The sequence below is a fragment of the Stegastes partitus genome, unplaced genomic scaffold (assembly GCF_000690725.1).
Source record: "Stegastes partitus isolate 25-593 unplaced genomic scaffold, Stegastes_partitus-1.0.2 Scaffold1534, whole genome shotgun sequence".
NCBI classification, from domain to species: domain Eukaryota; kingdom Metazoa; phylum Chordata; class Actinopteri; family Pomacentridae; genus Stegastes; species Stegastes partitus.
The window spans coordinates 128,557-156,402 of NW_007579265.1; the positions used below are offsets into that span (position 1 = coordinate 128,557).

Below are 27,846 nucleotides of genomic sequence, written 5' to 3' on the forward strand. Positions count from 1 at the left end.
AAAATGCCAAACTAAACTCCATATTAATTCCATAAACTAGATGATGTGTACAGTTCCTCTTAGAAGGGGAAATGGAGTTTTAATTATTTTAATTGAATGAAATATCTTTTTTTTTCCCACAATGAAATCATTCACATGGATTCTGAATATAATTGTGTGTGGGGGGAAAAAAAACACACACACATGCACACACACACGCACCTTTCCATTCTAACACAGCTCTCGGGTGTTTCTGATTTTATTTCTCTTCCACCTACCATGCTATGTCATGTGTTCTCACTGTCCCCCAATGGTGAATCACGGAACTTCTCTGCAACTTGGAGCAATGCGGCAGGAAATAAACACAACCGTCGAAGCAGAAATATATAAGGCATTCTTAAACATGTGGAAAACAAAAGTTTACAAAATGTAAATAGCACCAAGTTGACATACAGTATTCTTCAAAAAAAAAAAAAAATCAGACAAGTGTCCACACAGAGGATGTCGAGTGTGCTTGTCAGCAGAAACCCGTAGCAGCGTTTTGTTCTCATTTCTCTAGTACAAACAGTTTGACATCATAACAATGCAGTCACTTCATATAAGTTAAAAAAAAAAAAAGATAGAATGTCTAAACAAAACAATCATGATCAGAGAAGGGAAAAAAAAACAAACCAAAACAAATGCCCTATAGAATATATCTCAAGGGAAATATTGCCCAGCTATACAACCACAGGCATGTCTTTGTATTCTGCGTCTGCTTCTCCTCACATCACTAATGAACTGAACACCCAGGACATCTGGAGGTACTGGGGTGAAGAGCTTATGTAAAATGACTTTCACCAGTTCTGTTCATTTGCAGCTGTGCAGATTTGGAAGAGAGAGAGGAGTGAAGCGATGGAAGTCACTTGAGAAATGAGAAGCACACATAAAGTCTCTCTTTAAAAAAAAAAAAATCTGTAGCTTAATGCTACTGGTCTCCTTTTTGGTTGGCTGCCTCCCTGGCCACGCAGTCTTTGACCTCACCCTTCAGCTCAGCTAGCTGTTCTGAATGCACGGCCAGGGTGCCGTTCACCTCGGCCAAGTAGGAATCAGAGTGTCTCTCAAGTTCTGCCCTGATCCTCTCCAGGTGCTCTGCCAGCTCTCCCAGACTGCTGCACTGACCCTCCACCTGGCTCACCCTGCTGTCAACGTCCTTCACCTCCTTCTGCACCTCTATTGCTGTGCTGCGACAGCCTTTCAGCTCGCCGGACAGCTGTCTCTTCAAGGCCACCAGCTCTCCCTTCAGCTGGGCCAGCCGCCGCTCCCCGGCTCCGAGGAGCGAGGCTTGGTGGCCCATTAGTTTGGTGATTCCTTGCACCTGGTTGACTAGCTGGTGCTCCCTCTGCTCCCACGTGGCATTCGCATGGCCCACTTCACCTGCGATGAAGCTAATAGAGTCCTTTAGGCCCTTCAGAGTGCGGTTCACAGAGTTGATGTTGACCTTTAGCAGTGTGATCTCTCCCTGCACAGAGCCCTCTGTCTCCTCCTGGGCGATCCGGAAGAGCAGATTCTGCAGGGTGTTGTTGAGGCGGTCTAGCTGGTTGGAATGAGAATCCAGGCGATCCGTCACCTTCTTCCCCATCCCCTCACACTCCTCCTCTACTTCAGTACCAGTTACACCCCCTGCTGGCGGGGCAGAGGGCGCGCAAGAGGAGGTGCAGAGGAGCTCCAGGTCCAGTAGCTGCTTCTGAATTCCACTCAAGTCTGTCTCCACTCTCCTCCTGACAGACTCAATCTCCGTCTCCAGCGCCGGGACCACCTGACCCTCCAAAATAGCCGGCGCAGTGGCATTACTCAGCTCCTCCACAGCCACGGACACTTTGTTCTCCAGGGTCTTCAACTTTTCTTCCAGCAGTGTCTTGAAGCCATCCAGACCGCCAGGAGGCCCCTCCCCCCCGTCGGCTTCACCGCTGGTAGCATTGAGTCGGTCCTCTATGTCCCCCAGGCGGGTCTCGATCACCGTCTCTATGTGGAAGCTTTGATCGGTGAGGACTGTCTGGAGCTGCCTCTGAGATTCTGTCAAACCTTTGACTGAGTCTTCCAGCAGCAGAACGCGCTGAGATAGACTGTTGACCTGCAGAAATCAATAATTCTTGATTACTCAACTCATTATGATGATCAATTATCTGGGTGTAGATTGTTCTGAAGTAGTCATGTTGCTCTTTCTGCAGCTAAATGGATATAATTAAAGAAATGTATCAGTGTTTTGGGAAATATGTTTTAGACATACACCAATGTCATGGAGCTATAGCTTAATCTGAGGAATTGTAAACAGGAAGAAGCAACTTGCCCGTTTTACCAATATAACCATTTGTAAAAACACAAAATTCCATCTATGTGGTGTGAGTTATGTGTTGATAAATCCACATCTATATGATGTGTAAATTAATTAGCTCTGTCATGCTTTTGCAAAGGTTGTCTTCCTCGTATCTTCTGATTCCAGTTTTAATTGTAAGCTAAATTAGCCATCTCCTGACTCTATATTTGCTGTACAGACTTAATGAGTATTGATCGTCTCACGTAACCTTTGGCAAGAAAGTAAATTAGCCTTTTGCCTAAACTGCCAAACTTCTTTAAAACCTACATTTTGCCTTGAGCAGTTTCCTCTATGTTGAAATCACAATAGTATATTCATTTGATTGCATGTATTTATTATTATTGCAATTATATCACACTGTATCATACCTGTCCACAGCAGCTCTCAGTCAGAGTTAGACCCTGAATCTGAGCTTGCAAAGAGCCCAGCTCCTCCCTGAGCCCAGTTTCTCTGCCATCCAGAGATTGCTGCATCTGTTCCTGGCCATCCTGATGCTCCCTGTGGCACTGCCTCTTTACCTCCCCAATCTTCAGATCACAGTGGTTCTCCAGGCCGGTCATACGGCGCTCGAAGCCGTCCAGGATCTCAGCCCTCACCCCAGCCAGCTTGGCGTCTAAGATCTCATCTATGTGAGCGGTGGAGCCAGGACCAGGGATGGGCCTGCCTATGGCTCCCTCCAACAGCCTCTTCAGCTGGCCGTCATGACCCAGGACCATCCCCTAAAGACGCACAGAGGTGAGAAGGAGACAAAGCTCGTATCTGCTAAAGAAATGAGTAAGAGAACTGAGGCCTGATTTGTTTAAACTGCACAGTACCTGGATCTCCTCTAACATGTGGGTCTTGGCTCGCAGCTCATCCCTCACTTCTGTCACTCTCCCTGCCAAATCTCCAAATCCAGTGAAGCTTTCTCCTCCTTCCAGTCCATCAGGAGTCCCATCTGGGATCACCCCAAATCCCACAGTAGAGTCAGACCCACGGGGAGCATTGGGAAGCAGGGACACCAGGATTTTATTGGTGTCTTCCCGAAGGGACGTGCGCAGTCGCTCCTCAAGGCCAGCCACCATCCCATTGAGAGTGTCGAGACCCTGGGTGAGGCGACGCATGTCCTCCTCCATACGGTCCAAACGTTCGCCAGTCACTCCTGAAATTCCAAATTTGTTTCCTGTATTTTCAGGGAAAGCAGCAGAAAGGAGGATGTTTTAGAACACTATGTAATATGAGGGAAGAAAACCAGTGTCTCTGAAGCGCACAGTTGTGTACAAAAACATAACGCTGTAGCAACGTATGTTGATACTTCAGGACTTTACAACTGGAGTCTGCTCTCACCATAGTTTGGTTTTCCATTCCCAGCAGGCAGTTGTCCTGTAGGTATTGGTCTGTGGTCAGGCACACCAGGGAAGGGTCTGCCTGGCTCCAGCTGGCCTCCCCCAGGTTTCTGATCCACTGGGGGTCTAGGGCCGTGGGGGAAGCCCTTCATACCTGGGCGATGGGGAAGACCTGCACCCTTAAATGGTGGCATCATGGCGTCAGGCAGTGACGTAGGCCCGTCATGGCAGTTTTCTCCAGAGTAGCCAGGACAACATCTCCACTCGAGCTCAGTCACCGTTTTAAAACCAACTTTGTACTTTGGCTTGTAGAATGTCCTGTACCTGAAGGAAACATGATTAAAAAAAATTTATTTGACATATATATGGGGTACTTTTGTTTTCAGTAACTGACGGCACAGAATCAGAATCCAGAATGGGAGGATGAGTCAGAGCAGAGATAGAGGGATGAAGTTGTTCTCTATGGGATTACACATAGATTAGAGGAAGATTAGGAGATTAGGATATAGTGTGGTGTAAATGATGTGGTATCAGAGGATTGGGCCAGGGTTAGCACCCAACTTCAGTGTTATCTTGTTTAAGCATTTCCTTTCTATTGTGAATGAAATTCTCTCTCTCTCTCTCCACACACAAAGACATACAAAGACACACTGATTCATATTGTGTTTTGTGAAGAGAAAATAAGCGCTGACTTTCTCAACATGGAATTTTTTGAAAGGCTGATTGAAGACAGTCAGAAAACACAGACAGTATTAAGAGTACTGTAGATAATGTAGACTTAGATATGTGACAGAAAATGTTAAATTAAAATATTGCCTCAAAATGCTATTTCTGTTGTCTGTTGAATGAAAAATACATTTTAATATTCTAAATATTTTCTTTTATCTTCATCTTATAATTTTACAGCTGGAGCCAGACAGGTAAGTTGCCAGTAGGACCACACCTCAACCTGAAAAATCAATGAGTTAAGAGGATCTCTTCAGCATTTTTATTCACACAGACATAAATGATACCACTGGTGCCCTTTGACTTTAAATTATTCAACTGAATAAACAATCTGTCTCTTTGTAGAAGAACTGCACAGATGTGTGTACAGCTGAGGACCCACAATCGTTGTATGAACAGCGAATCATCTGAACACTAGAGGGCAGCATTGATACAGAATGTGTTTTACAGTTTGCTCTGAGCTGCACTTTACTGAATATAAAGTATGCGTTTTAAAACCAAACTCATAAGACTGAACTGTAGCAAATATACAGCATTTTGTGCAATGTTGGCATTTTGTCGTTCTGCTTGATTAACTTACATGACAACAGGACATTTCTGACCCCAGATGCACTTGGTGGTGTACTCAGCCTTCACGTAGGTCGACACTCCGTCCTGCATGGTGCACGTGATGTTCTTCTGGACCACGTAGGCACAGAAGTTTCTGTGGAGAAACATTGTGGTTAAACAAATGAAACTACTGAACCACTACAATGCCCATTCTACGTCCACAGTTGTGCTCTGTGTCAGCCAAACTCTATTTATGAAAGTGAGGCTACATAGATTTTGATTAACCACTATGGAAACACCACAGCAATAATAACATGGTAAATGTGGTGCAAAAGCAGAGTCAATAAACAAGTGTTATTGCATTGGTCAACTCAGAACAACATATAAAACATCGGTCCTCTAATGCCGTTGGTCATACTAGTTGGATAAAGTTGTATCCCTGTATTAACTTCAGCAAGGGTCAGTTTTATTGTATATCATTTAAACTTTTGAATTGTAAAAGTGAGAATGTGCTTTTTCTTCTCCCAAAATTTACAGTCTGAGAAGAAAGCACATGGTTGCTGAGGGAAAAAAAAGAAGTTCAAATTCAGGATAATTTCCCTCTAAGTTATTGCTGCTACTCCACCTACAGCTGGGTGATGATATTATTTCTTCCTGACAAGTATGCTGTTCAAATATGAAGTCTCCCTCGAGCCCACAGCTCAGTCTGTGATGAAGCTTCACTGCATTATTTATCGGGCGGTGTATTCCGTATGTTTTCCAGTCTGTTGTATACTGCTTTGTTTAATTTGATTTAAATTGTGTACCTGCATTTTTATTGTGCCTTTGTTGCACTTTTGTTGTCTTTGCTTTTGTAAGGGCCACTGCAACACCACATTTGGTAAATGTTAGTCTATCTAGTCGTGAATTTCTATCTTGAGCTGTAAAGGACTTCTCACAGAAGAGCTTTGTGCGGCACATGGATAAATTATATTGGATAATGATTCCCTGTTTAATCTACACCATGAATTTACAGATATTGTTAGTCACAGAAATGTGTGTTTGCTGAAAGCTTCTGCATTCGTCACTTGTTTCCTTTTAGTTGAATACGATAATATAGTACCAAGAAAAATCACAGACTGTTTTTACTCCTGAAAGTGTTCACATGTGTCCAGACTCCAACACATAAAAACTTCACTGTAACTATTTGTTGCATCATGCTGGAGCTGGACTCTGTCCCTCTCTGTCTCCTCATTGCCAGTGCAGCTATAGCAACTGCTAAATGTTCCCCTGGCCTCTGTGCAACACAGGAAACCATGATCTGCGCTCTTTAGGCTCACATGTGAAGCATTTCTTAAATTCAGAGGGGAGCATTTAGCAGCACATGCAGTACTTAATGTTGCTCCACAGCTGTTTCGGGACAAATAGAAGAGTTTGCAGCAGCAGGGAGGGACACTGGGGCCGAGGAGGCTGCACATGCCAAGTTAACAGGTTCAGGGGGCTGCCTGTTAGAATCTGTGAGAAACCACTGCACTGCTGTGGCTTTCTGCAAATCTTCTGGGTGCGTTGACAGCATTTGTGTGCATGTGTGTGCGTGTGTCACCACTCTCCTCGTGTTGACATATGTTAATAGTGGAAGAAGAAAAAGGCCAGGAGTCAGAATGACAGAGCTCCTTTCATACCAGCCTGACAGCCTGCTGCCAGGTCATGCGTTGTTAAGGAAGTGGCAGTTATGAACTCATGTGGTATGATGGGAGTTCTTGGAGCACTTTAAACTCACACATGCAATTTACTGGTTACTCCCGATGATTTTCTTAGCGGAACAAAAACAAGGAAATCTGGGCTGGAGGGATGTATCACGTGCTGCTTAGGTAAATGAAATCAAGACCGCAAGCTTTATCTGACAGCATAAATGGCATGGCATCATTGTTTCTGGCACATTTCCCATCTCTTGAAAACCTCTGACAAATACTTCGACTCCATGTAACGTCACAATGCTGCTAATAACTTGCTTTCATGCTGTTTCCCTTCGCCCACCCCACCTGCAGGCTCTTTTCTTTACCGTCCCTGAGGGAGTTTAACACAGATCACTCCCTATGCTGTCATGTGCATGTGAGGCGTTTGGCACAAACATATTTGTGTGAGTAGATATCTGCACTACGGTGAGTGGTTCAAGTATTTTATTGTACAACTAAATCAGATTTAGCTTCAACCTCATAAAATTGCATATTGTTTTTGACAGGATCGCAGAGTTTTATTACTTATATTTTGTGTACGTGAGAGAAAAACCTCTTAAAGACATGCAAGGATTAGTGACAGCTGATGGAGAGCAGCCACAGTGAATTTGTGCATGGAGCACAGTAAACATGCGACCCTGCATCTCAAACACTCACATGCAGAGCCGACCAGTGAGGTGAAAAGTGACCATGTTCACCGATTTGTTTGTCAGGTGCACAACTGAGCGGGGTGTGGGGGGAGGTGACCTTAACACTCAAGAAAAGTGCAGGAATCCAGATGTACATGAGAAGAAGAAAAAAGGACATTTCTCCTGTGCATAGGTTTCTGTTTCTGCCTCTCTCCTGTCTGCTCTTTGCCTGTTTTCACAGATCTGTCAATGTCATTTGGGTGTATGAGTGATATTTTATCCTCAGTGTCTTACAGAATGGAGGGGGGGGGTTCTGGCTTTGTGAGACTCAAAGTCAAGTGCTGAGATAAATCCCGTCCCTCTGCGCGGTATTGTCGGTCAGGGCAACGGCAGGTCACCGCCTCTGCTGTGTAAAAACAGATTTTTATAAGGCCGGTGTTGAGTTTTAACTTGAAAGACGCAGCGAGAATACGCGTACACAATGACACACACTCGCACGTTTTATGGACGCATAATCGAGTAATGAAGCTCTTGGCTCTTTTATCTCACATCCACAGAGACCACACATCTCTGCGGGGAGAGTGCTAGGCAGGCTTAACTGCCAAAAATGCGAGCCTGTGATATGTAAGTCGTCATATGTGAGAAGAAAAGTGCTGTCTTCAGTATTTGTTATTGTCTCACCCACGAGCAGCAGCTGCAGGTTGGGTGAGAACTTTATTTGGGCTGCTTGTATGCGTGGGACGATCTCCGGCTGGGAAAAGGCTGGACAGTGGACAGGGGGGAAAAACGAATAAGACGTCCTGATCCAGCATCGTCAGAGAAATACAGAGAGTGGAAGGAGAAAAGGCGAAAGGGGGAGTGATATCCTATTCTGAGCTTTTTACACACCTCGTGTCTCAACCAATGTGGCACAAGGAGACTGGTGTTAAACAGTATAAATACTTTCTTGTGTTTGTTTTAGCACTCGCGGGTGACAGATGGGGAGGGTCGGCCACACAGGATAACCCTCTAAGTGCCAAACAGTAAAAGTCACAGAGGTCAAGTTAATTTTATTTATGACCTGCGTTTAAAAACAACAAGCACTGACAAACATGACGCATGTGGATTAGTATAATTAGCAGTAACAGCACAATATATCACACTTTTAAAATTGTGTCACAGTAATTAATAGCTTGATGTGATTGATAGTTCAGAGATTTTTCATAAGATGAGTGACCTGGAAATAGACGAGTGGACAAGGTCAGAGGACTACAACGTTTCACAGCAAACCTAATAAACTGTCATAGGGGTTTACAGTTGCTGCTTTGTAAAGCTGCATCTCAGCCAAGTGGTGCTTTTCATACATATGTTTGTAGATTTGTCATTGGTCACTATCACTTACTGCAAGGAAAGCTGCACCTCCTGATGCATATATGTCTATCAGAACAGGAGGTCCATCCACTATTAACTGGATTTTCAACCAATGTTCCAGGTGTTTGTTTTGTCACAATACCAGATTTGCATCAATGATACAGGATAGTTGGTTGTTTTTCCCCCCCGTCACCTAAAAGCTTAACTTAGCATAGTATGCAAAGTCCTTTTTCTTTTATCATGTTAGCTTAAGAGAAGAGTAGCTGTCTGTGATATATCAAAAGATACCTTCTCAGCTTGGCATTTCTTTCATTAAAACATCCAAAACCAGACACAAGATCTAGACTGTTTATACTATTTAAGCTTATCAGAATGTGGCTTCACTATAGAGGCGTAAGAGATGCATCTGACAGGCCTGATGAGGTACATGCACTAGATATCTATGGCTGCTTTTAGCTTGATGCAAATATCAGCACACTTTAACAAGGGCAATGTTAACTTATTGCTATTTAGCAGACCTAATGTTCACCAGTTTGTGTATTAATATTAGTATGTAGGAAAATGTATGTTAGAGGCTGAAGGAAATGTCAATTTTAGACAAACAAATACCTTCCGACACAATGCACCACATGTGCTATAAACTGCATTTTAGTTTCTCACATATTTCATTGTAGCCCTGTGATGGACTGGTGACCTGTCCAGGGTGTCCCCTGCCTTCACCCTAAGTCAGCTGGGATAGACTCCAGCCCCCCATGACCCCAGTGAGGATTCAGCAGTGTATAGATAATGGATGGATGGATGGACATATTTCAGAGTAAACATTCCTGTTTTGTGTGTTGCAAGAAACTAAGCTATGTCCCATTGCAAAACATCATGAAAAACACCCAAAATATGAAACAACATCTCCAGTTGATCCACACCCTGAGTGAACCACCCAATCCCAACAGATCCAACAGATTCTTCGTGTGTGTATCAAACTCTGTTGTGCACCACCCATCCTCACCTGACCCTCTTCCTGTCCAAATCAACATCAAAGTAGTCTTCACCTCTTTTTTGCCATGACAGCAAAGCCACACTTAACTACTTCTGTAACTCTCCCAACTCTAAAATATTGTCTTTTTTCTGTCACTGGAGCATGGCATTTTTTGACTGCTAGTCTGCTCCCACAGTAAATATTTCCAGTATAGCATTACAGTTCCTAAATCACTTCACAGCCTCCCAGGGGTAAAGCAGAATTCCCATCTCGGATTCTCATGTGGAGGGTTTTCAGCAAATATTATTGCTGCTACACCTTCACCCTCTGCTGGGCCCAAAACAACTCACCTTTCAATTCCCCCCTTTTCTCATGAGCTTTCCTTTCCCTTTTTTTTTTCTTTCTTTAAAATATGAAAACTGCTGGTAATCTCTGTTTAATTATCTAAGCATACCAGTCTAACTCTTGTCTGTGTTTCCAATATTGTCTTTTTTTCTTTCGATTTTCCACGAAGCCCCTGACATGTCTGGCCCTCCACCCTGCCACTTTTCCCTCGACTGACTCGCTTGTTTTGACACTGTGGCACCGAAGGGCTCACCTTCCTCATTACTAACCACACTCTCACCTGCAGGGGTTCCTGACTGTTTGAACCCAGCCCACTGCTTGTCGGCTCTGACAGATTCATGACTCGAGCAGACCAGATAGAAAACCATGCAATCTTTAATAGGAGTTTTAACTACCGTGTCCATAGGCTAACAAGTCTCCTCCAGGACCCATCTTTTTTCTTATATAGCTTTTAATGATGCCTATTTCTAGCCAGCTGGCGTGTCTTGAAGGCCCCGTGGTGCAGGGTTGACTGAGGCTGCTCTTGTGGCTAATGATTTGGGTTAAAGGAAAGATGTGATACTCCCAGCTCCAATACCGAGGGGATCACTCTGTCATTCAGAGACAAGGTCAGCTCCAAGCCAGCTCTGGTTATTAGAGCTTAAAGGAAAGAGCTCTATGTGTGCTTAATTTTTTGGTAAGAACTTTATAGCTATGAAATCATGTGGGTATAGGCAGATTGAACTGTGTCCTATTATTCGCAGATGACCTTTAGTTGTTCAAATTTCAGAGCAACATAAACTCTAACAAGTTGCCGTATTGCACAGTTGCATTTTTTGTTGTGTTGTGCTCTACTGTAAGCACTTTACTGATCCTCAGGCATTTCCCAAAGCACATAATCTGTGAATAAAGTCTCTGTGCTTTTCAAATAAAAGAGTTTTCATGCAGAATTATTGTTGGACTCACTGTGCCATATGGGCCAGACAGTGCTGAATGCAACTCACTGAGCTGGTAAGCTAACAAAAAAAGAAAAAAACAAAAAAAAGAAAGAAAGAAAGAAAATGGATGACTCAAAACTTTATTTCAAACCACATCAAAATGGGGTTAATTGCAACAAACCAGTTCCCAGTGGCTTTGCATGAGACAAAAGTCTTCAAATGTCCAAACAGAATTGCAAAGGAGACATTTTTTGAAGTGCAAAAGTTTGAAGTGCTTCAACTTTTAAAATTTTGATGAGAGGATTGATATCGTCCAATCTGTACATTAGTTGAATAAGAAGAAATAGCTTCAGTTAGCATAGCACAGCATAAAAATTTGATTTGCTGAGCATAGCATAAATACTGAAAATAGGGAAGACAGTAATGTTAACTTCGTCCCAAGGCATTAAAAAAAAAAAAATCTGGCTAGCAACCCATCCAGAGCTCATTATATCTCATTTTTATGCTAGTGGTGACCCAATGTCTAAATGATTAAGGCACATACCACTTGGTCGAAAATGCTCTCAGCATCCAAGTCCACAGCACGACTTCCATCCGACCAGACCTTTTCTGCATTCCTTTGCTCTCTTTCCCACATTTCTTATCTATCTGTAGCTACTGCAATTATCCAATAAATGCAAAATGGCCCTCTCAAAAAAAAAAAAACTGCAAAGCTACTCAACTTCTGGACAGATAGATTGGACTGCGGTGGGAGCATTACAGCTAACTCTCTGCAAGAAAGCCACTTTCAAATGCAAAGATCTTTTTAAGAAATAAACTCACTTTGCTTGCAGTGATTCATTTGTACATTTGGATCAACACACCCTTTTGCTTCATGATGATATTAACAGTAACAAATAAAAAGAAATATCATCCAACGTCAATATTGTGTTGCATTAGCTTGTCCAAGGGCTAAATTCTTGCTCTCTGTGTGGTACATAGAAACATTTTTTTTGCAGGAAGCACTGAGTCTGATAAATAGCTAAATGTTGTTAGGGAGCTTGGGAGTCAACTGCCCAGTCTTTGTGACCCTTCGCAGGAGACTGGCTCCATTCTTGTCCTCCACTGGACACTCAACACAAACTTACAACAACAACCCATGAACCTCTGACCTCTACCAACTCTCTGACCTTTCCCCCTTGATCTCTGTCTCATGCGTCACAGAAAAGCCCTAAAATATGTCTCTAATTTGATAAGTGAAGACATGTTGCATCTGCCAGGATCCTAACTGGGTTATACAGCGCCACTTTCCCACCAAAGAGCAGCGCTTATCTTTCACCTGTTTTGAGAGATGCTTGTGCCGATAAAGATGATGTAGTATGCAAATGTTTGGACAAATGAACGTGATTTTTTTTACTCTTTTCAAACAGTTTACTCTTGAAGAACACATGAAATCAAAAATGCAAGTATTCTGAAATGCTGAAATGCCTAGAACTATTTGCCAAAGCCCTGAAAAAAAACTTCAAGGAATGTGAAACCCCAAAGCCACATTTTTGCCCATGACAGAAAATAAGCTTCCATGCAATTAAGCTGTGACAGGTACAGTATTGTAACTGTCTAAAATGTCACAGTCGGTGACTAAAGGGCCATATATTTTCTCACAGCAGCAAGTGGTTTTTATTGAAGGAAAGGAATGACTGTGAAATCAAATCATTCGCTTTGCTGCCAAAACATAGATTATAATTCAACGTGAAGACAAAAAGTCCGTGGTGCTCCAACAGCTGAGAATTTTTAAATATCCCCCTAAAAACCAACGTGTTTTGTCCACGTGACGACGAGGTCGATAAGAAACCGACGGTAGAATTTACAAGCTGGAAAAGCACATGGGTGAAATTCTTCACAAAACACGTATAAATAGACGTACACCCATTCATGTGCGCACACTGTGGGACGCACACCTTCATACATACGTCATATCACACATGTTATTTTTAAGTGTCTTATTCCCACTGACCAGTCAGGCTGACAACAACTGAGCTCATATATCTGTGGTGGTGGTCTGACACTGACACGTCCCCAAGGGCCTGCTATGTCCAAGATGGGTCAGCAGCTCTTGTATAAACACTATAATTGGCCTCACAGACACAAGTGGGGGAATAATACCAGCTACCAGAAAAAAGCAATTTCTGCCATTACTGATCAACTACTTTTAAACAGAACAATCTTTAACAGCTTGTTCATTCAGTCCTGGAAATGTGTTTTGCATAAATCGGTGTGTATGATTAGGAATCGATCTTTTGCACCGCTGTGACAAAGTAAAGGGACATGAACATTAGATGCAGAGCACACAGTGAAGTACTGATTGGACTCATTTGTTTTCTTCGGTATCTAGCAGACTGGAATTTCAAAGTCAGTAATTGCATCACAGCTGCCACTCCCAGTAATGTTTGACAGTTTGGGGGACACAGTTCAGCTCCTGGTGACTCTGATATTGTCACTCTGTGTTCTTAGCTGACTTGCTAACTTTAATCACTGGAAAGTCTATGTTTAGGGACGCTAGATATATATTTATATTTAGTTGTGCGGTATGTGAACCCTGTGGCTTCACTACAGCTTCACAAGGTGTTTGAAGAGATGAGTGCTAATGTTGCCTTCAAAAAGTCTGAATGCTTGTTAAACACAATGTATGATTTTCTGTTTCTAACAGTATGAAATGATGTAGAATACATGGTACATGGAAGCATGGCTGCTTGAAAGTACCTTTGCCAGAGCTGCCCTGAGTAACGAAAATACAATGACAATGTAAATAGCAGTTTACACGTAACTAGTTCAAAATACACCATAAAAGATGGGTCATTCTGTCTTAGAATAAGCACTGGGACGTATGTTAACATGCAACAGCGTGGTGACTGTAAATGAAGGTAAGGATACAGATGGATTGAATTATAGCGTTAGATGAGAAAGTTAAAGGTGGAGACTGAATGTGGGCGTCGCATTCAGGGCGAGGGATGCTGAACAGTCTACTCAGCGGAGGTGAGCGTACATGTCCGACTAAGCGGGGCTGGGCAATCAGCAGTCTTCTGTGGCAGTTTGAGTGAAGCAGCAGGTAGCTGGGGAGCTGTCCAAAGACATAACAGCTCTCATGGGAAGCCAAGCAAAAGAGAAGGGGAGGAGGAAAAGGGAATAAAAAAAAACCTGAAAGGGCCCTGCAGGCTGCACATCAACCATGGAAGTATAGCCACAAAGTTCTGTTTCATTTCACGACTTCATAACTTCCAGTATCATGCATAGTTCACTGTTATTCCTTTGTGTGTGTGTGTGTGTGTGTGTGTGGTTTGACTGTCCTGATAATGTATGTGCAATGCAATATTCCTACATCCCATGCTACACTGATTAAAAGCTCTTGATCTCTTTGTGTTCTAACACTGAGAAAGTAGAAATAAAACGAGTTTAAAATCTCAGTATAATATCCACTGAGATGAGTGTACTGTTGCTTTAGTGCTGATTGGAGCTTAGTTGTGCCACTCCCATCTGGCAGCGGGTGCCCAGCTGTACTGTAAGTCTTGCCTCTAATTGAGCGCTCCCCCCCACCTCCTACCACACACAGTGACTGTTAGGGATCAATACCCTTGTCATCAACTCAGCACCCCCTCGCTGCACCATAAAGACCATAATGAGGCCATTGTTTTCGTTATGCGGCATGTCATTGTTGCTGTATAATGTTTATCCCCGGCCACAGATGGTTTTAGGTGTGAACCACAGAAAAGGGCTGATTTTCAGTGAGACAGAAACAGAGCGTCAATTCAAGGATCCGTTACCAAGCCGATTCCCCCTAACTAAAACCATATTTCTGCAACTCACTGGTGACATGGCTTCCTCAGGGGAAATACAGTATGAGGTGGGTCCTGCTTGCACTTTAGCTACTTGGAATGCTTTAAGAAAATCAATCTCCTGCACCTTGGAAAGAGAAGCAAAATGTCCGAACACTTACTTGTGACGGGTCATGGGTTTGTTTGGAGAGTAGTGAGGGTTGAGTCCAGCCTTGTAGAGGTTGTACCTGTTTCCATAGAAAGGGTTGACATGGCCTCCATAGAAAGTTCCTTTACTGTTCACCTCAGAGAGCAACACTCCCAAGAGAAAGAACTGTGCAATGAGGTGACACAAGTTGGTCCGCATTGTTTTTCTAAGTCTTAATTCCAGAGTCTTAAAAAAATGCAACTGGTGAGGAAAAAAAAAAAAAAAGAAATTAGTGGTAGTTTGAAGTTCCTCTGTGTGTTGTGTTGTTCCCCGGGACACGTGTAGTCTTGTTTTCTTCAGTGGGCCCTGAAGGAGACATGGAGCCCAAACAGCTGTAGCATCAGCAGCATCTTGTCCTGCACACCTTCAGCTTGCACGCTAACCAAAATCACATAGGACCAGAAGCCGAGGAAAAAAACTAGTGAGGTTGGAGAGGGAGGGGGAGAGGAAGAAGAAGAGGGCAAGGAAAACAACACAAAGGTGTGCTGGAGGAGGCAAGAGCAGAAAGAGTAGAGCAGGATAGAGGAAAGAAGCAGGGAAGTGAGTGTGTCTCTAAGAAAGTTTTAGCTCCATATACACACTTGCAAGCGTGTATGAGACCTGCTGACGAGGCTCGACCCTCCAAGTAATCTGCACTCTGCATGAGTGAGGGTGTGTGTGCAAGAAGCAGCGTGCTGCTCTGCTGCCTCTGAAGGGGCAGGCAGACAGACAGCCTGTATTTGCATATCCCACCCCAACTCCAGCCTGGCTGCCCTGCACAAGGGGGGGAGGACTGACTGCTAGAAAACCTTTGATGAATCATTCTCCCTTTCTCTTTCTATTGCACATAAATAAAAACGTGCATATAAAAGACGCAGCTTTAAATCAGATTCAAAACACCAAAAAAAAAAACACAAAAAAAACTCATTTGTTTTAAAGCTTTTCATCATCCTCTCCCAGTCTTCTCTTTGGTCTTTTTTGTCTCTTGAATCTCTTAAAGGTTTTATTCCTTTACCCTCTTCTTTTCTCTCTCCATCTGCTCTGGGAGCAGCTGTACATCAAAGCATAGCCCCAGTGTGTGGTGCCATGTGCGTGGCTGAGGCTGCAGCCAGCAAAGACGCTGCAGGTCTGGACACAATGGACCTCCTCCTCGCCTCGCTGCGGTCAGTCATTAAATATCCCGACCACAGCTTCGGTTGTGATCCACACCCCGACCCCCTGCTTATGTCTTGCTGCACTTCCATGTGGTTCTTGAATTCATGCATAACTGCCCCTTGTGTCTTTCAGTGGGTTTTCCCTGGGAATGACTCAAATCAGTTCAGTTTCTATCATAAATCAGCGTTTGATCGGTGCATGAATGAATGTTTGTTGAGTCCCAAGAGACGTCTATAGACCCTTACTCCAAGGGAGATTAGACTGTTGGTAATTAATGGCTTTCCTCGTTTTGGAGGCTAAAACGTAAAAAAAACAAAAATTTTAAAGTTGGTCTTTTCTTGACTTGTCCCAGACACACTTTAAGAAGAAACTAAAATAAAAAAAAACTCTGGGCATTTCTGATGTTGGTGCCCACTTACATGAAAAAGTCCAGAACAACAAAAATGACCTGGCAAAGAAGTGTGACGGACAAGCTATCCAAGATCAACTTGAGAAGAGGCTTGCCAAGAATAGGAAATGAGCTCGAGAGACGGTTGTGGCTTAATGTTCCACAAGGGACAAAGAAGATTACCATAACACACTAGAAACTTCTACATAGCAGTCTCAGGAACTCAGTGACCACTTTGCGACATTCGCCAAAGCTAGTTTTGGAGCCACTGAATCACTGAAATTTTGCAGTTCTAAATGCTGGCAGCCAAAGTATCCACTGGCTAGGTCACAGTTCTTGGTTTTTCTTAGTCCTCATGGCATCGGACTAGACGGACACCAAAACTTTCAGAAGTGTGCACTGACTTTCAAAGCTATCGCGCACCAAGAAAAAAGGCTTGCAGGAAGAGACAGGTGTCTGAGTCTTTGTTTGGAATGGTTGGTTTGCAGTGTCCTTCTCACCTGGATGTGGACTACGCACCATTTACCCTGCTCTATTTACTCTTCATTTACAGGTCAATGTGAAAGAAAAACACACAGTTTCACAGTATGCAACGAGACGCATCACTTAAGTGGAAGAGCTCCTAAATATATTCCAGACTCAAGAGCACTCAGACGGTCATGGAGATGCTGGATCTAACAGGCTCTCATTGATAAGGGGCTGAGCAAAAGCCATGAAATGCATTTTTGACTTATGATTCTTTACATTCTTTCCTCTTATCCTGTGGTATGCACTGTACTATACTGTGCAGTCATGCTCACCCGGTAGCATTTTTTCACAGACTCAAAGATCTACAGTTTGCAAAGCTGAAGTGTTTTGCTTCGTCTCATCAGTCCAGAAATTGTCACCTCACAAAAAGCACCGAGACAGTGAAAAGGAAACCGTTTCTAAATCTTTGTCCATTCTGGCAGACAGCTCGGCACGGAAATACCATTTTTCACAGAAAATGACTGGCACAATTTTAAACAGATGTCTGTCCCAGCACATCGTCCAGATGTCAGGGAAAAGTGGGGAATATTCATGAATCTGAGTTTCAGTTTGGGAGTTTATAATTATCTAGAACATCAGATAGAATCATAGAGGTTAGTACTGTGGTACTGTAACAAACAATCCAACCAATAAAAAAAAAGACAGAGGAAGAATGTAAATGCTGATAGTAGAATACTAGCAGTGCAGTCGGTGTAAGCCAAAAATGTAATGTTCTGCCTGATTAATAATTACTGAACCGAAACCCTCTCTGTTGACTGTAAGTCTTTTGAGTCTGGATGTGTTACATTTTGCTCTCTTCTTCTTGCTTTTCATGTAGACTAGATGATTATTCTGCCAATCCTGGATCTTTTGTGCTCCATCTGTGAGCAGTTTTAGATAAGCATCCTTATCTGCTCCCCTTGACTGATTTCATACGCTGAATGGAAATCTGAGAAGAAATTCGTGGAACTGTTTAAAAGTCTGCAGCCTCTTGAGCATTGGCTGATAAAACAGTGTGGATTTTATACTGAACACAAGTCAGTGACATTATTCCTCATCTTTTTATGGTTTTGGACTCAGGATAATGTATCCTGTTCCAAGTGACATTCAGCCTGTGTCCAGTATTTCTCTTAGGAGGCCAGTTTCCGAAAGGAGCCATCACTCCATGTGAACAGTTCAGCAGCGATGAGAGGCAAAAGTTAATGAATCCACTTTGGTGAAACCGACGCCACTCCATTAGTTTCATTTCCCTAACCCCTCCATGAACCATCCCCCCTCGTTTGCTATCAGTCTCCTGCAGGATTCTTACAGGACACACTTTTATTAGATTTAGGCACAGTGTGGAAGAAGTAGAGAAAATGGATGGATTCCAGTTTAGTGACATCAGCTGCTTAGCAATGAGGACACTCGATCCTTTCTTACAGTAGTGACCTGGGAAGCAATCCAATCTTCATAAAGAATTGAAGACCAGGAGAACGGCTGTCATTTATTTCACAATTCCCAAGCTGAGGGAGTTGTGAGGTTGCACATGTACACACAAAACCACGTCTCAGCTTCAAAGCGCTACAACTTCTGTCAAACAGCGAACAATTCACGTTGTAGGGCACAGATAAGCAAAGTATTTTATTTCAAACCGCTCAAAACAAAACTTCTCCCACAAGAAGTTTACATGCTATTAAGCAACTTGGTGTGTTAATTCCTAGGTGGTGTGACCCTCCATCACTTCCACCATAAAATGTGCTCGTTAACATGTGACACCAGCAATAAAATCAGGCCCCCATCTACAACAGTTCAAGATAGACGGTGATAAATTACCCACTCTCTCCACTCCGCAGGCATTAAAGACCCACTGGTGGTTTCCTACCAAAGAGAGAGGAAGTATTCTGTATTGGCTTGGGTATGCTAACATTTCACATGGAGTGCACATAAGAAATGGTCTCTACGGGGAGTTCAGTGTGACATAAAAAACATGGTAAGTTTGGTTTCAACAGAAAGGCTCTTACAACCTATTTTCTGCATTCAGCTTCTTCTACATGTTCTTGCTAGTTTCTGCAAAACACAGAACTATTCTGGTGTGGGATTTCTATACATTTGTTTTTGATGTTTTTTGAAGTTTGAAGATGCCACATTTTGTGCACCAATCAGGTTTTAGCAATCCAAGTCAAAATTTGATGACAGTGGTCACTATCAGTCAAATTTGATTAAACCGCATTCCCACAATCCACACAATAATTTAACTGTTGCTTCTTTGGTCACAAGCATTTAGGACTGAAGAAGTGTGCCTGGGATTTAAAACAACAGGTTGCATTTCCAAGAGTTGCCAAGTGTGTGAGTGTTTTTTTTTTTGTTTTTTTTTTACAATACACTAAAGAGCAGCCATTGTGACGTGAGCCATTAAAGGCCCTCAAACAAGAGAAACAAACCCAGTGTTTTCACAGGGTTCAAAAGGCCTTCCTGTGATGGAAACAGCTTCTTTTTCCACAATAGCACCAGGAGGATATGGACACATAAAGATGTAGGTGTGGGAATGGGATGGCATTTCAGAGTGTACACATGAATGCACAACACTCACTTTTTCCTCTTCTCTTTGCATCCACGAGGCACGTCCCAGTGTCGCTGTCACTCCATATCAGGTATGCACCAGCGTTTACTGTCAATCCAAGTTTTCAAATAACAACGGAAGACGATGAATGGGGCACCAAGAGAGAGAGAAAGAGAGAGAGAAAGGCCCTTATGGTTTGAAACAGAGTGGCACCTCATTGAGACGGTGATTGGCTGCAGCATCTTGACTGTGAGAATGCGACAACTGTTGCTGCTGAAACAGAATGCCAGTGTGAGCTGGAGATGCCACATAAACTTCCTGGAGGTTTCATCTGGTGGAGACGAGAAAGACCGTCATTGTCTGCTCATGTCTGTAGCTCTTTGTTTGAACACGACTTTATTTTGTGACACTGAGCAAGGACTTGATGTGCTTGAGGTTAATTTAAAGTTCATGTGCTAACTTTTCACTCCACCATATTGCCAGACAAGAATGTCCAAAAGACAAACAAACAAAAAAATCCCACAAATAATGGCTGTTTTTTTAATAACAGTTAATAAAAATGCAAACTTTATTGCAAGTCTTTGACACATGCAGTAAACTTTAACCTTATGCACGAAATGCTGACTCGCTCCACGCCCATCCGCTACCCCGGCTTTCAGAGATAGAAATAAAGATTTAAGATCGCATGAGATGCAATATGAACATAATTCTTTGGATTGTAGGCTGTTCTTGAACCTTGTTCAGATTATAAATGTGACCAGACCAGCAACCACATTCATTTTGTGGTTACTTCTTTGTATTTTATGTCACTTTCTTCCCTCCCTTGTGTGTTTTGACAGCAGAAAGGGTGATGAGGCAACATAGTTTTAGATGTTACTATAAGAACTAGTGCTCTCTAAAAGCTGAGTTCTTTTGGTTACATATGATTTTTGGTGAAAATGTGTTAGAAACCTTTTTTTCTTTTTTTTTTGCATTGTAAATAACTTGGAACTAGTCTAACTGGAACGAAGATGTTCTAAAGTTATTTCTGCTAACAATACTCTGCAAACTGATTTCCTCTGATTTTTGCTGCTAGTTCAAAAACACTGCCACTGCTTTGGTAGAATTATACTAACTTTGTACCATCTCCGCTGCTGTCTTCATTCACTAACTCCACACAAACACCAACACTCATCTGTTGCATATTACACAGTGTCAGCTGATTAGTCATTAACACGTCACCCCTCAAGGCAAAAGAGATATTTCCCCATTTTCTGCTGTTGGCAGCTTTTTCTTTCCAGGGGTGTTAATAGTTCTCCAGCAGATTGGCTTGTAAATAAAACACCTGGTTGTACAATTCTGATCTTGTTATTCACAGTTATTTGCATCGGTGTCAATTGAAAATAAATCCATATCAGTGGCCATTTGAAAAACCAGACCATTTCCACAAAAGAAAACAAAGCCGAATGAGGTGCAGCTCTGAGCCAGAAGTCCAGGCCATTTTTCATTCTCAATCTGTCCCTGGTAGTAGCTGGGGTCATTTTTCTTTTGGATGTTGTTTGACAGGTCCCTCATGATCCATTGTAATACTTTCATGCTGCGTATTTCTGAAGTGGTGAGACACGAATGCTAATATTTATGCTTGCAGGCTAAATTGATCATGGGTAAATATACCCATAATGTTTTTGCGGGTAGCTATTGGCTCGCTTTTGAGTCGGCTAATGTTGTATATTGGCCGATCGCAGCGCAGACATAACTGTTGCATACGGCACATTCACACAAATATTTCCATGTAATATCAAATTCGTGGAAACTTTATACATCTTTGTCACATACGTAGGTAGATTTTCCCCACATGCTCCATCTGCAGACAAGTAAAAGCATTGTGTTTGAGTGACAGCCAGGTCTTAAGTCATGTTTAGGACCAACGTGTCTTCTGATTTTGCTCCTGCTATGTTACAGTTTGGTCATCTACTGATTATCAATAATGCAAAAGACTATAAAAAAGATATGCTTTTTTTTTGTTGCTGATTTATACATATTCATTCTCTCCACATTGTTTTCATCATTCGCTGCCCAGTAGTTCAATAGCTACCCAGCCAAACAGAAAAGATTTACTTGGTGTGTTCTGGCAGAAAGCAATGAGCTCAGAGCATATAGACTAAAAATATCAGCAGTGCATACACTAAACAGACGCCGTATTCATGATAATATGACATGATAAATATGGTAAATGTGTTCCATGTGATTTGGCTGACTGACCTCTCCTCTTTTCTGCTTTACCAGTTTATTAATGTCATTTTTTTTCTCCATCACTAAAAAACATATGACCTCTCGAATGAATGCATTCTTTCTCCCGTTCTGAAAATATTACCCAGAGACGACGCGTCAACTTGACGAGATTGGCAATCGAACTGTTACGGTTACACACTTCGCTCACTGTCTGTGCTGTGAAAGATGAATGCAGTGAACTCAGCCCACAGCAAATAGGTTGATTAGATTTTGCTAATTCACAGAAAAGAATTTCAGTTCATTCTTACCAGTTGGTCTTGCTATGAAATGACTTTTAATATTTCAGAAGCATTTCTCAAGTGGCCCCTTCTGAGAAAAATCTATTTAGAAATACATCTCATGATTGTTCATCCATCTTAACCTTTACATTAACTGAACATGCAGAAGTGGAGGTCTACAGGTTAAACAGCATCACCATGTATTCATATAGTTTACCTAACAGCTTTAAATAACCATAATAATATCAGTATTCTCCAACTGCTGAGATCTGTGACAGCAGTGGCTATATGAAGTCTGTGTGATTTATGGGTCAGGCATATGAAGCATGAGCTCATTCCAGCGAGCACAGCATCCACACTCTGCCAAATGTGGTTGGTGCAACGCAAAATTGCATTGGATTTGTAATCAATGCTGGCGCTCTGCATGCACCAACATACACACACACACACGTATAGGGGTTCATTCTGCCTCCAGTGGGTACGATAGTCTGCATCCAGCCCACATCTGGTTTACATCATAGCCAGACCACCACCGCCACCCAGCCCAGATCTATCATGAGACCCACACATACACACTCAGACACACACACACACACACACATTTCAATATCATTTATTTTTAATGCCACAGCATGCACAGCCTACAGGGAAAAACACAGGAGCGCAACATCCTCCAGCGAGCGAACTGACTTCTCATTAATCCCTGGTGTTTAAATACTATAACACACAGCATCTTGACCTACTGTTGGAATACGTCAGCCCGTGGAAGTGCAGACACACATGTTAAGAGTGTCTGCATGTGAGCGTGCATGCAAACACTTAGTACTTTAATTGCTGGCTTTGTGTTTTATTGTAAATGCTGGTGGGGGTCAGTGGTCTGCAGAAAATATGAGGTGCGTTGAGATGAACACACACTCACAATGAGCCCCTTGTTTCCTCGGCAATGTGTTCTCAGTTGCAAAGCAATTAAAGACTAGTTTACTGGCCAGGGCCGCTCTTTTCTCTGCGTATGACGCAATCCTCCAGGTTTGCCCAGCTGAGGGCTGAGTGATGGGCATGCACACACACACACACACACACACACACACACGCCTGCATGCACAAACGCAGACACGTGCACGCAGTAGGAGACATAAAGAGGCGCACACTGACTCATGCATGCGTATGCATTCACACATACACATACGTAGACACATCGTTTAGGCTCAGCCAAAGTTGGCAGAAGGAAAACACTCCACATTATTGCAGCACAGGGCATGCCCTGTATGCAGCTGTATGAGGCTCTTATTTTGACCAAATTTACAATGACGATAGGTCTAGATGAGTGACAGAAACTTTGCAGTGAAGTCACAGTCATTAATGTGTTGACTCAATGTAGATTGATTGAACAGAGACCCCTTCTGTACGTTAAAACGTTATTTATGCGGTCAAAAGTGATGTCAGCTGTTCAATCTTACCAGTAGATAAAGTGAAATTAAAAGATAAAATAACCTTCTTTATGATCTAAAAAGATAAAGTAGTTTAGCAAAAGGCTGCAAGTATGCAAGGTTTAATTGCTTTTTCTTCCTATTTCCTTAAACTGGGTACACTCATGTTATTATTCAGAAGTAGTCTTGCTTACAGTTTCAGCAAAATTCATAATTGATTAGTCACTCAATAAAGCGTTGGGTTCTCGTGGTTACAACACAAGCAAATTGCTGAGTGTGAGTATATTGTGTGGTTAAATATTATTGGATCTCAGTCAGCCGGTATCCGCGGCTCAGGCTGGTATGCACTGTACAGGTTGTGTGTTTTCACAGAGAAGTTACTAAACCAGGCCGGCGTGTCTTATGATAGCACTTGAGGGTGTGTGAACGGGCATAACTTTCCCCATGTGTGTAAAGATGCAAACCTCAACCTTTTTCTTTTTTTTTTCCTCCACTCCCTCTGAAATCTCTCCAACAGCGAAAAAAAAAAAGACACACATGATAAAGCAGGATTATTGTTATTTGGAGAGACTTGAAAGAGGGTTCTACAGTATTTGGCCCACTAAAGGTCAACGGGTTGAGGGTCTGTTGCTGTGGCTTAAGTGGGTGATGGGGTGGAAGTAAAGCTTGCCCATGCTTTTGTTTTGTTTTTTCTTCTATTGTACTTTTACAGCAGTTTATTGTATGAGAAGCACTAATATTAGTTCAAGCCGCTCATTAGACTGAGCAGTCGCACTAAAAATGAAATAAATCAATCGAATAGTTGTTTTCTACTGATAACTGCTCCTGTTATCCTTTCCTTATCTGCGCTAGAGGCTGAAGCGCACAATAGCAGCCTTGTGTTCTTGTGTTTGTTCTCTTTCCTGTGGCTTGCGGGGAAAACAACAGAAATGGGCCAATCACTATTACAACGTTCTGCGAAGATATATGTGTTTGTGTGTGCCCTCATTTTGTGAATTGGCCTACGCGTGTGTGTTTTTCCCACACACACACACACACACACACACACACACTGGGGGGTTGTTAATGGTTTACGTGAGGTCAGCACTTAAAGGGGTCATAAACTCAAAAATACTAAAGCCATCACTGCCTTTCCTTGCCCATATCCTTGAATATTACTCATTTGTCTAAAAAAAAAAAACCTTTGTCAGGCAGGTTTCATTCTTCTGCCGCTCCCCCACCTTCAACAGATTACACTGTCTGTAATCTCTTCTCTCTGTTCCTATATCTTCACGTGCCTTCCGACTCCCCCCCCAACCCCCTCCTCCTCCTTCATCACCCCATCATAATGAAGGAATTTAATTCTTGAGGCCGACCAACGCAGCTCTCCAGCCGCAAGCCTTGGCTCCCTTTCTAAGCTGATTCTGTGGCGTGTTAACTGTGATCGGTGCCGGTGTCACCACCCTCTCAAACACTCGGACGTGGTCCAAAACCACCCTTTACAATGAGACCATGCACCAGGAGTCACAATAAGCTTTCGCCTTTCCACAGCATCACTGACTGGTGCCAACTGGTTTTTTCCTGGCCTGTCTGTAAAAAGGCTTGAACTGACAAAGCCCTTTGGAGTGTCACTCAAAAGTAACAAAACTCCAAACACCCAGCCACTTACTCTCAGTCTGAAAATAAAAGGGTTAATGGTAAATAGTCTCGCAGTACGTCAGTAAGATTGAATGAGACTTTAAAGCACAATGAGCCTCTTAAAGTCAAAACGTACACACAACATAAAACCTAAAGTTACCGAAGACAAAGAGCCGAGCTATCTGTAAGGCTCTATTTATGCATAGGGTTGCTTTGAGCTAAATGCTAATGACATGCTCACAGTGACAGTTACTCTGATGTCCATTATTACCATAACTCTCACATAACTTTCACCCCATAACTCTGAAAAACCTCCGGTTGATCCACACACGCAGCCCTTAATGAGCAAGCTCCACTGTATCTTACAGACTTTATTGTGCAGTGTTGTCGTAATAGAGCACTTCACTCCCACATTACAGGCTCACTTGTGGTTTCAAAGGCAGAACGAGAAGCAGTTTCTTCAGCTGTCGGCTTCCTTTTTGTGGAGCCGGCTCCCTGTTAAAGTTCAGGAAGTAGATATTAAGGTTAGGCCTTAAACCATTCTTCTGTATAAAACTTGTAATTTTAAAGTGACCTTAAGTCATCTCTTCGTTATGTTGTTATTTGCCCAGGCTGCTGGCTTCTCTTCCGCTCTCCATGCATTTATAATTACAACCATTGCATGTCATTACCTTTGTTTTTTCTCTCTCCTGTAGTTTCTGTTTTGTCTTTTCTGTAGCTATCTCTGGCTCCGGAGCAACACATTTCTGATGCGCAGTTACCAGTCTCACTGAATTCCCAAATGTTTATTTGGATTTCTATCTGTTATGCTTTTCTCTCTCCCCTTTGCCGTCACCCCAACCAGTCGAGGCATATGACTGCCCTTGTTGGCCTGGTTCTGCCTGCTTAAAGTTTTGACCTTAAGGACTTCCATTTCGCCATATGTAGAAGGTCTTTCGGGGTCCACTGGAGCCCAAGAAAGAATATGTGCAAATATTTGTTGGTATAGACTTTTATACTACGTTGAATAAGTTTTCTGATAAGTTGAAGTATTTTTGGTTCTAAATGCATTACAAATGTCCCTCTTTTTATTTATATATATATATAAAAAAAACAATACCTGTCACCTAAATCAAATGGCCTGGGGGACAAAAGACCCCAAAAGTCCTGAAAAGGGTTAAGGGGATTTTTTTTTATCCAACTGTTACCAAAGAGCTGTCTCACAGGGGAATCATTTGGATTTGTTGAGTTTCTTTCTACAAAATAACAATAATGTCTTCACCTTACTATGTTAAATCAAGTCACTGCTATTTGGATAGCTACATTTATTTATATACCACCTTTAAAGCTTTTAAGACTATTAAGTGATTCATGATGTGAATTGATATATCATATATTTATAAAAATTAAATTGAGTTAAACTGAATAATGATCCAAGATTAGTTTGTTAGCATACTGATGCTTGACATTTGTAAAACTTCTGACAGGACACCTTCAGCTGCTGTCTGGAGTTTGTTTTGTAAAAATGTAAAAAGAGAAAAATACTTTTCATTAAATAGATAACACCTAAAAGCTGTACAGGGATTTCTGAAATCTTCTTCTCACACAAGCGCCCATGATTTGTGTCAAGCTAGATGTATTTGCACAGCCTTTAATCCAAGTCGCAGACTCAGAAATAGAAAAAAAAAAAAGTAAAGCAATAAATAAAACTAACAAGAGTTTTAGTGGGAACCAAAGAAAACACAAAAGGAATCCTAATTAAGGGAGAAAAACACAGGGAACTTTGAAACCTGCAGGATTCCCCTGTTTTTGAGCATCAGTCACTGCACGTCACAAATTATATGTCATCCAGTTGTGATCTCAGCAACCCAGGTGACATCAACAGTGTGCATGAATCAGAGGACTGTTTTATCACTGTTGTAAGTTTCTGTCACCCAATTCCATCATCATTGAGATTTAAGTGGTTTAATGCTCGTTAAAACTCAGATTAAAGAATAAAAGCAGGTTGCTGATTGACGTAATAGACGCAACATTTTCTCCACACTACTTAATGCTCCGGGCATTAGAGGCTTTTCAACGTTGTGCTCCTTTCGGAAACTTTCAGGCGAGTGAATTTGTTACTTCCACGTGCAGGCGCTCAGGGAGAAAAATGAATACGTGTTCATAGAGCTCAGCAGTCCTGCTTCTCTTTGCCTGTGTGTTGAGTTTATGATTTATAAACACCACTGACAGAGAAAAAGAAAGAAGAGCATTTGGCAGGAGCTGCAGGCCGAGAGGGACCATTTACCGTGCTGTGATCTAGGAGCGTGATGAAGGCTTTTATCACTTCGGTGGAATTGGCACAAATCATAATCTGTTTTGTCTTCTCTGACCGTCACCACCCACACAACACTCCCAGAACACACACATGCAAATGTTGCAAGCATTGTTCAGCAGAATGACAGCAGCCTGCCGCCAATGACATTCGTGAGTTTCATTAATGGCTTTCTTAGCATTCAGAGGAAAATGTGAGGCAGAGTGTGTTCATTTCTTTTTGTGCCACAAGTCATCGCTTCAGTGGACGAGTAAGTGGAAAATCAGTGCAAAACTACAACACTTCATCAGTCATTCAGCTCAAACTGGAGAATATAGTCAACTGAATTCATATATAGTAAAACACTGAGATGATCAAATTGTGCTCTTGAGTTTAGCTTTCTTCTACCCTAATTTCCTGTGAGTTGAGCACAGCAGACATGTAGTAAAGTACGGCTCATCTGGGCAGCAGCCCAGAGCTGAGGATGCCAAGAACCCCTGGTCTGCATACCTGAGGAAGCTGAGACAGGACGGAGGAGTCAGAGGAGCAGCATCAAACACACCGCCGTTCAGTTCAAACGCTGCACTTGGCTGCAGGTTCTCACCGGCCT

The 27,846-nt window shown here is 42.4% G+C and overlaps 1 protein-coding gene across 2 annotated transcripts; it reads right to left on the reverse strand.

Moving 5' to 3' along the window:
• Positions 1-202: 202 nt before the first annotated feature.
• Positions 203-23,079, reverse strand: emilin3b (elastin microfibril interfacer 3b). 2 transcript variants are annotated; one of them, XM_008300400.1, is made up of 8 exons: positions 23,069-23,079; positions 16,055-16,057; positions 14,835-15,440; positions 4,967-5,089; positions 3,662-3,984; positions 3,151-3,497; positions 2,704-3,054; positions 203-2,092 (listed from the first exon to the last, which is right to left on the reverse strand). In XM_008300400.1, the coding sequence occupies exons 3-8, from the start codon at positions 15,017-15,019 to the stop codon at positions 947-949; spliced, it is 2,475 nt and encodes an 824-aa protein (XP_008298622.1). In that variant the 5' UTR covers positions 15,020-15,440; positions 16,055-16,057; positions 23,069-23,079; the 3' UTR covers positions 203-946. The 2 variants fall into 2 exon arrangements, with proteins under 2 accessions (XP_008298622.1, XP_008298621.1); XM_008300399.1 differs by lacking the exons at positions 16,055-16,057; positions 23,069-23,079 and having other exon boundaries at positions 14,835-15,511.
• Positions 23,080-27,846: the final 4,767 nt, after the last annotated feature.